Source organism: Malaya genurostris, chromosome 2, assembly GCF_030247185.1.
Source record: "Malaya genurostris strain Urasoe2022 chromosome 2, Malgen_1.1, whole genome shotgun sequence".
NCBI classification, from domain to species: domain Eukaryota; kingdom Metazoa; phylum Arthropoda; class Insecta; order Diptera; family Culicidae; genus Malaya; species Malaya genurostris.
This window is the reverse complement of record NC_080571.1, coordinates 204,179,407-204,189,032: the sequence shown is the minus strand read 5'-3', so window position 1 is coordinate 204,189,032 and position 9,626 is coordinate 204,179,407. Positions and strand designations below refer to the sequence as shown.

Genomic DNA, 9,626 nt, shown 5'->3' with positions numbered 1-9,626 from the left:
GAAAAAATGTTGCAACATTTATCGACGCTTCAAACTGAATGAGTTGGAAAACAGTCCGTAGCCATCTGCTGTCGAACACGGGAAACAAGAATTGCGCGCAGGCGAACTGAAATTCATGCTTGCTGTTGGTGGTTTCGTTGAATTTTTCCTCCCCCAGTAGGGTGCAAGGAAAACGTCAGAAACATTGCAACTGTTTTCCTTGACAGTGACCATCCGAATCAAGTTTGTTGTGAAAATTGTTAGGATGTTGCTGAAGGAAATCGCTCGTTTTTCATTGCAACATCGCACTCTCTACTGTTATTTTATATTAAGCATTTGGATTTTTCTACTCATTGCAGGTGAAGTCACGATTCGCCTAATTAAACTCGGGGCTAATGTTCCATTGATTTTCTGTCATTTGTAGGAATGTACAAATACATAGGATCTATCGAGGATAGCAATAGTGTTTTGAGTTCAAAAAATTTCCTTTATAAAAAACAGCAATCGCTATTGGAAGAACAAGAACGGATTCGTACGAAAAAGATTAACGACGACGTGTGTAACCATCTTCCGAGGATTGGAATAGGAGAAGAGGGAGGTGCCCTTGATGGGTGGTCCTTGCAAGGTGTGCTGCTAGTAATACACCATGGTGACCGTGGTCCAATGACACACGTTCGTGGCATTGATTCGGTTGACTGTAGCCACGAAGGTGATACTGTGCTAGCGAAATATTATAATTATCTTACAAACAGTAGTTCAAGCACAGCGGTAGGTCATTGGATGAAATCTGGTCCATTTCATGGATTCCCTTTGCTTCCGTCCAGTTCAAAAGCGTGCCAATTGGGGCAGCTAACACAAAAAGGAATTGCTCAATTGTTGCGGGTTGGCGACGTTATTCGCCAAGCATTTGTTAATCCGTTATCGTTGTACACTAAATCTCCGGTGCAAACCAGGACCACTCCGTTGAATTCTTCCGATACAACCAGCATTCCAACTGTTTATAATACCGATGATATTGTGATTTACTCTACTCGCTATCGACGAACATTCCAATCAGCTATGGCTTTGATGTTCAGCGTTGTGCCACCCGAGAAATGGCAATTCCTTCAAATTCAAGAAAGTCATAGTTTATCGTTCTGCTTCGCTGATTGTGCCTGTCCTCAAGCAGACAATCTCAAAAAACAATTGGATAAGGAAAGTAAACTATCCTTGGGAACCCATCCAGCGATAGGAGCTATCGTACAGTGGATGGGAACTACTTTGCTTCAGACTCAACCCACAGTCGGTCAGCCTAGTCCACTAGAAGTTCGAGATGCCGTTTTGGCACATATCTGCCATGATGCTCCACTGCCATGTCGAAAAATTTCTTTGAACGTTAAAGAGCAACATGAGTCTAGTAGGAGTACAAGTAGTAGCACCCAAGATCCACAAGATGTAATAAACATCGATCAGGATGACAGTTCCATTGTTTTCAACCAGCCGAGTCAAACAAACACTGAAGAACCCGATGACGTAGACCCCACTGGGGAGCAAGAACCGGAAATTGAAGGATGCGTGGAGAAGAGTCATGTGGCAGCACTGATGTCCTATACCCAATGGTCAGGATTGCGCGAATGGAAAAATTTGAAAATGCGTCAGCAAGGGCTGCTAAGAGCCTACGGATTCTTACGTAATATCGTTGGATACATGCTTAAGATGATTTCAGGTGATAAGGTCAAATTTGTACTTTATTCTGGTCACGATAAAAGCATGGAATTTCTGATGGCTGCCCTTGGCTTATCCACGGATACACCATTTATTTCGTACGCTTCACGGATTATTTTTGAGGTGTACAAAAGTGATAAGGATACTCAGTATTACTTCCGATTGTTATACAATGGCCAAGATGTAACTAACACGGTTGGTGTATGCGAAGGTGGCAAAAGTCTGAGTGTTCCTCGTGGTATACGAGGAGATAGAGCTAACCTCTGTCCTATCGAAAATATCATACGGTTCCTTCACGACGATTATTTTTTACCGTTAAACGCAACTAATTTTAAGGACGCTTGTTTAGCGCAGAAGGACGGATATTTCTAACTTTCGGAATAGCAAATTGTTAACTTTCCACTATCAGTTTTGATCTGTGATAAAATGAAGCATTTAGTTTACTTTTTATAGTCGCTTCCTTCTTTGAAAATACATTGATAAAAAAACCCAAGGGCAATACAAGTATTAAGTTGAACCAAATTATGCATATTTTGCTGGAGCTCGTAATTCGAATTGTCTAATTGCAAATGATCAGCACCAACGATAAAATATATAAATACAATCAGTCAGTAGGTAAAACGAATCATTTGCAATTAGATCAAAACGTGTGTCTGCATACCCATGATTGGTTAGAATAAAATATTAAAACGAAGCAAAATAACTAAACAAAAAAAGATAACTTCATTTAGGGGTTTTACTTATTTTACGTTTTGTCTTCGACTCAAGTTTCTGCTATTTACAAAACACTTTATGTTAGCTTAGCGGTTTATGTTGAACCGCGAGATGGTAATATCAGTGTTTCAACATAAACTGCTGTAGCACTGTAGTACGGATGAGTCGAAGACGAAACATAAAATAATTAAAATCATATCTTGTTCATGAAGATTGAAACTTTCCGTTAAATGTACTTTCCAATCAATGTTTGGTCTCATGATGTTTTAGTTAAGTATACTTATCAAATCTTTCAGGACAAGCCTAATTAGAACTGATCGCTTATTTGTTCCAGGCTAAAGTACCGCAACATATCAATTTTCATTTTTATACTGAATAAAAGATATTAAATATATTTACAAATATCACTGGATTTGTTATTAGTAGTTATACTGATGAGGCCAATAAATGTATGTAAAGTGAAAACAAACTGAAATCTTTCATTTGTTCGCAAATTTTATTGAGGCATATTATTTGTGACGGTTTTGTCTCCATAATTGATGATTGAAAATGACTTGCGAATGCTTGTATGTGACTTACGTTTACAAAATTAACAAAAGAATCACTCACAGTACTGGTTTACTACTCTATCTAGTGTCATTTGTAAAACACACTCTAAAATCGGTATTTCCACACTTATCATCTAGTAATTCCAGAATCGGAAGTCAGTTGCGGATAAAATTTAATAGTAGTTTATTGGACCATAAGATCATTTATTTGAATCTAAGTTTGTGAAAATCGGACCATCTGCCTCCGAAAAAACTGAGTGATATTACACTGAAGTTGTTTTTATGCGGGGGTACGCTACCAAATTAGCAAGAAAAACCTGCAAGCTTCATTTCAGAATTATCGACTTCAGCATGGAATAAAAAGTCTCGGGACTCTTACAGAAAAGACAAGAATAGTTTCAAACCGTGTATAGTTTTGTTGAGAAAAAGCCTATGGAAAAGGATGCACCGCACATTCATGCATGAGAGTAACGGTGAAAATGAATGATTTCCCGAGTAAAGTCTAACATCAAAATGAGAACAAATTGAAATCTGATTATGATAGCAACATCAGATTGAAATCCTAATATGATATCGACTCATCAAGTTTTCTATTAATATCACATTATGTTATCATTTTGCTATTTAAAGGCAAAAGTTTTGTGAAACTCAAAAAATGAAAATATTAAAATCAACAACTTAGTGAATCCATTGAAATTGAGCAAATTTCAAATGGCAACACAAAAATACAAAGTTAAGTTTCAATGGAAGAATTATTCCTTCAATCCTATGTTGCCTTTTACAAACATGCTTTGACATTCTGTCGAGATCCTGCAGTTGACCGCAACTATAACCGCGAAGAAACGATTTTTTGCAACATTTTTTCAGCTTTTACGCAAATAATGCTCCTTCTTTTTAACCACGAGAATATTGGTGTCAAACCAAACGTCTGGGAGGCATTAGATAAATTGGCGATCATCGGTACCACGTTTGTGTGAAACTGGTCAACCTGAATAGTGGCTTTAGCATTCCCATCTCGCTGCCGTAGAAGAAGCTTATTTCAGAATTTGATATGAGAAATATATTTGACGTCATCGATTTCCTTCTAGATACGTTAAGTATCCGATCATCGCGAAGTTCATTCTAAAGTTTTTAGAGCATTATTTTCAGTGCGTCCAGAGATCGGGGACCTGGATGGCGAAAATAATCTACTCGTCGAACCCGTTCTGAAAATACCCATAACTTTATATCCAACAGTATGGAAAAATTAATTGTTTACGAAGTTCGAACATTGAACATTGAATGTCTCAGATTTCAGAACCTAGAGCTAATTCTTAATAATACTTCATTGGCTTAGAGGAACCACCAAGAAAATATATGTTTAATTTGTATATTCCTAAGTAGTGCACAGACTGTGTCGAAGACACTCTTCAAAACAATTCTCATTCCTAGTTACAAATGCTTAGAACTTCATATACTCACTAACGCTAGATACTATGAAAAGCATTTTATCAATCATCTAATAGATCTTGGAACTACACTTACACTTTGCCAAAGAAACCGTCTCACTAAATCTTCATAATTTTGAGTCACAGGACTAATTCTGTGTGCATTGACAGAAACTACCTGTATACAACTTTGTGAAACAACACTGCTTGTCATATAACCAAACATTTTCCGTCTCCCTATAGTCTCCCTATAGTCCATAGTCGTCTACTTACACAGTCCATAGCAATCGCAAAAAGTTTGCATTCCAAATCACCTAAGTTCGAAACCGGATTCTCTCCGCGGTAGTGTGGAGATTGTATAAAATCTTTTTCCTTGCTTGCGAGTAATATCGCCTAAATGTATACTATCCCGGACCTTTTTTGGCTGTTCTATTTTTAGCTTATGCTCGTGACCGGTCACTTCGAGAAAATCTACATCATCTTAAGTTTTCAATGTGCTTCACTGAAAGCAAAACTAGATTTCAATTTGATGTCACACAGCATTTTTTGCCTTTCTCTATAGAAAGGTATTAGAATTGCTGGAAAAACCGACTTTCGAACGGAGCCTCGGAGACCCATAGTGTTATATACCATTCGACTCAGTTCGACGAGATCGGAAAATGTCTGTGTGTGTATGTGTGTGTGTGCACTTTTAGAAGATATTTGAACGCGCTCAATTTTCTCAGAGACGGCTGAACCGATTTTAACAAACTTAGGCTCGTTTGAAAGCTACTGTCGGACCATTGATCAAATTCGAAGATCAAATGGCTGTGACTTTTGGTTCCGGAGATATGATTGTATAAGTGACGTACCCGACAAAAAGCGTTGTATTTGTACGCGCTTAATTTTCTCAGAGATGGCTGAACCGATTTTAACAAACTTGGGCTCGTTTGAAAGCTACTGTCGGACCATTGATCAAGTTCGAAGATCAAATGGCTGAGACTTTTGGTTCCGGAGATATGATTGTATAAGTGACGTAACCGACAAAAAGCGTTGTATTTGAACGCGCTCAATTTTCTCAGCGATGGCTGAACCAATTTTAACAATCTTGGGCTCGTTTGAAAGCTACTGTCATGCCATTGATCAAGTTTGAAGATCAAATGGCTGTAAATTTTGGTTCCAGATATATGATGGTATATGTGACGTAACCGACAAAACACGTTGATTTTTACCGTTCTTATATATATATATATATATATATATATATATATATATATATATATATATATATATATATATATATATATATATATATATATATATATATATATATATATATATATATATATATATATATATATATATATATATAAGGGTGCCAACCTTTTGGGATATTTTCGTTAAGCTCTAGTGCTCAAAAGTTTAAACACCTCGAAAAAAGTCTTCATGCAAATTTTGAGCTAAATCGGACATGCGTAAGGGGTGCTGCCTGATGGTAAAGGTTTGACAATTTTCGATTGCAGCGCCCTTAGCGAATTTGCTGCATTGCTAGTTTGCATTGGCGCAGCAGTTTTTGTTTACACGCTCTTGGAATGCGCTCGGGGTTGCTGAGATGTTTTTGTTTGCGCGACATTGAGGTGCCCTGCGTAAGCAAAGAAATTTCACGGACCACCGAAGCAAAGAAATTTCACGGACAACCGCGGTAACGGTCACGATGGTCTCGGGTTTAGGCCGAACAGTTAGTGAAAACAACCGAACGAAAGCTCGCAAGAGAAGACTTCGGAAGAAAGTCGGATGAACTTCTGCATCCGCAATGTACTAAAACTTTCGGGCTTCATCCGAAGAATAAGTAATAAAGGATTTATAAAAAGCCTTCTTACAAGGAATTTGGAGGCAGTCGAGTTTTAATTAGTAAGCCAAAAGTCACGGGTGCCATCCTGTTGACAGTAGTTAGTAGTAGGTTGAAGTCGGTCGCGAATTAGTGACATACACAGAAGATCGAGATTAGCGCGAATTAGTGACATACAAAGAAGATCGAGATTAGCGGAATAAAGTGACATACGAAGAAGATCGTGATTAGCGGAATAAAGTGACATACGAAGAGATCGCGTGTTTTAATTGAATATATCACATTCTGCCACCCGCTCCGCTCGGTACGGTTTCTGCATTGTGGTGACAGCGGTGGGATTTCATGTTTGTTCCAGCAGGCGGTTTATTGGATCCATAGAATACAAGTTAAAAACAAGATCAATCATGCTAATCTAAAAGAATCTATTATAAATATGTGCCGGGAGATGACAAGTGCCTGACAGTTTGTTCACTATTGGAATGTTTTTTGCAAGCTTTTCGTGAACGAATAATTGACTGTTGGCACCGATGCTAGTTCAACCGTAAATAAATTCACCTGAATCAAAAATTTGAACACTACAAAGTACTAAAATGGTAACTACATCTAGTGAATCTTCTAGCGTGTCGTACAGCAAAGAAGTTCAATCCTATTACAATAAAACTTTGTTTACTGGCACGATAGAAAAAAAGGACAGATAGTAAAATATCAATCTGCGCACTGAACCAATTTCTAAGATTATGGTCAGAAAGACGATCATTTACACCAACTAAACACACTATAATACAGTTTGAAACTTATTTTCAGCTAAGGTTCCTGCACTCCTTCACGATAGAATCTAGAAAACCATTGGCACCAGACCACCGTTATTGCTGCTGGCCCTGCCAGCCGTGACCGAAGAGCATCATTTCTCCTTCAACAGTTGATTTAGGAAGTCGATCTCACCCTGAAGCTGCTTGATGGCATTGTTCTGGTTCTTGACAATCTTACGACAGGCAAACAGTTCCTTCAGGGTTTGCTCGTACTTTTCCTTGTAGTTCATGGAACCGTTCAGTGTGTTGTTGGAGTTGTTGTGACTGCTGCTGGTGCCGTTATTGATGGCGCTACTACTGGTATTCAGGTGACTAACGGCCGGCGTTACGGTCAACTCGCATTTGAGCGATGCCGGAATGACGGCGGCCGCTGCTTTCACTGCCTTCATCTGCTGCAGCTGTTTGTAGGCCGCCAGTTCCTTTTCCACGGAATTCTGGAAGCCCGAGTCGTACTCGGTGGAATCTCCTCCGTCCATGTCCACATAGTTGATGCCGTACCCCCGTTCATCTTCGAGCTTTTCCTGTGCTGCAGCAGCTGCCAACTTGGTACTGTTGTTGTTGTTGTTATTAGCTGCGAACGCTTTCCGTTGCTGCTCTTTCAGCTGTTGGCGTTGAATCAGACCGGCTAGTGCGCCACTCACGGTGGCATGACTGTTGTTCGTAGTGGCACTGGCACTGAGGGCGGGAGGAAGTGATCTTCGCTGCTTGGCAACTGGCTGCTGCGTTGAAGGCTGCGACGACAGCGGTCGCTTCGCTGACATTGGCGTGATGAGTGACTCGCTGTCGATGCTGTTGTTGTTGCTGTTGGGAGGCGAATTATTGCCGCTTCCACCACCACCACCACCAGCAGCACTAACAGCTCCGAGACCACTGAGGCCACCTATTCCGCCGCCAATACTGTAGCGATTCTTTGGTTCTTTACTGGCTGGGTAGAGGGTTGGCACCGAACCTTCAACAAACCATATCTTTTCAGTAAAGGGTTGAACTTTACTGAAAAGATATGGTTTGTTGAAGTCGTTCGGCTGAAAGTGGTCGGAGCAGATTCGAGAACTCTTGTACAGGTACTCGGGGCCATTCTCGTCGTATTTCTTCCACAGCTCGGGACGATTGCAGAACTCGACCCACTGTTTGCACACAGCATCATCCTTGGGAAAGCAGTACAGACTACACGTAGGGCTTCGACTATTTGTACATCCGGCGACCGAACAGTAAGATGGTGGCATCGTTCCTGTTTATTTCTGCTTTCCGAGTATATTCGTATTCGAGATCCAAGATCAAATTTACTGAAAAATCGCGCGTATTCGACGATGAAGTTCTCTACCTGCGCCTGCTGCGCCAATGCAAACTAGCAATGCACAGTGGTTCAAAAGCGCAATTTCACGCTCTTAATTGATAACTCATAGGATCGTGGTTTTTGAGGTACAGTATCTTCAGCAAAGTTGCTCAGAATGATAGACACCATCTTTTGGCAAATTTTATTTATGTGATTAATCCCCCTAAAAGTGAGATAAACATTTTATTTTAGCTCAGAGCCAACATAGGTGCTAAGTCACTTCGACAAAGTTGTGCAGAAAGTTATTTCAAATAAGTTTGCTGAAGGTGCTATTCCCGTAACTTGAGTGTAATTCAAGATATAATGTATTTTCTGAAAAAGGTGTCTAAAACCAGTTATTGTAAGAAAACATATATATTTTCAATTTATATGAGTTTTTCATGTTATACAAAGTTTTTCATCTTTAAAAACTACACAACTTTCTGGAACATACTATTCTGCTATCATTTCAGTTTAATGAAACAGAGCAATTTTTCATGTTTTTTTATTAAAATTCTAACTTGTCAATTATCAAAAGGCGCAGGAAGGTGCAGATGAGACTACTTACATATTAAACTACTTCAAAAGAGCTTTCATACCGTGGTTGAATTACTCGTCTGCGATCGTCTGCAGGCGAGATATGTCTTTTTCAAATATACAGCGATTATAGCGATCTTCCAACTTTTCGATACCATTTTTGTAGTACGATTTGTCCTTTGCCTCAAAATAGGCCTCAGTTTCAGCGATTACCTCTTCATTGCTTCTAAATTTTTTACCAGCGAGCATTCTCTTGAGGTTTGAGAACAGCAAAAAGTCACTGGGGGCCCAATCTGGAGAATACGGTGGATGAGGGAGCAATTCGAAGCCCAATTCGTTCAATTTCAGCATGGTTTTCATCGACTTGTGACACGGTGCATTGTCTTGATGAAACAAAACAATGAGGCCGTTTTTTTGAAATTTCGTCCTTCAAACGCTCTAATAACGCTATACAATAGTCACTGTTGATGGTTTTTCCCTTTTCAAGGTAGTCGATGAAAATTATACCATGCGAATCCCAAAATACAGACGCCATAACCTTACCGGCCGATTGTTGAGTCTTTCCACGCTTTGGGTTCGGTTCACCGCGTGCAGTCCACTCAGCTGACTGTTGATTGGACTCCGGAGTGAAGTGATGGAGCCATGTTTCGTCCATTGTTATATATCGACGGAAAAAATCGGTTTTATTTCGATATAACAGCTCCAAACACTGCTCAGAATCATCAATTCGTTGCTGTTTTTGATCGATTGTGAGCTCACGCGGCACCT

At 39.6% G+C, this 9,626-nt stretch overlaps 2 protein-coding genes across 2 annotated transcripts; one reads left to right on the top strand and one right to left on the bottom strand.

Moving 5' to 3' along the window:
* The first annotated feature begins 149 nt into the window (after positions 1 to 149).
* On the top strand, positions 150 to 3,123 carry LOC131427174 (2-phosphoxylose phosphatase 1). The gene is made up of 2 exons (XM_058590142.1): positions 150 to 338; positions 404 to 3,123. Exons 1-2 carry the CDS (start codon positions 245 to 247, stop codon positions 2,053 to 2,055), a joined length of 1,746 nt encoding a protein of 581 aa, XP_058446125.1. The 5' UTR covers positions 150 to 244; the 3' UTR covers positions 2,056 to 3,123.
* A 3,412-nt stretch (positions 3,124 to 6,535) lies between these two features.
* LOC131432150 (uncharacterized) lies at positions 6,536 to 8,322 on the bottom strand. Its single transcript, XM_058598261.1, has one exon. The coding sequence runs from the start codon at positions 8,230 to 8,232 to the stop codon at positions 7,102 to 7,104; it is 1,131 nt and encodes a 376-aa protein (XP_058454244.1). The 5' UTR covers positions 8,233 to 8,322; the 3' UTR covers positions 6,536 to 7,101.
* Between the last annotated feature and the right edge of the window lie 1,304 nt (positions 8,323 to 9,626).

What these genes read in the sequence shown, in the direction of transcription:
- LOC131432150 (XM_058598261.1), bottom strand. Translation starts at nt 8,232, where the DNA reads ATGCCACCATCTTACTGTTCGGTCGCCGGATGTACAAATAGTCGAAGC.
- LOC131427174 (XM_058590142.1), top strand. Translation starts at nt 245, where the DNA reads ATGTTGCTGAAGGAAATCGCTCGTTTTTCATTGCAACATCGCACTCTC. An exon ending in GATTTTTCTACTCATTGCAG is followed by an intron (nt 339 to 403) that starts GTGAAGTCACGA and finishes TGTCATTTGTAG; the next exon opens with GAATGTACAAATACATAGGA.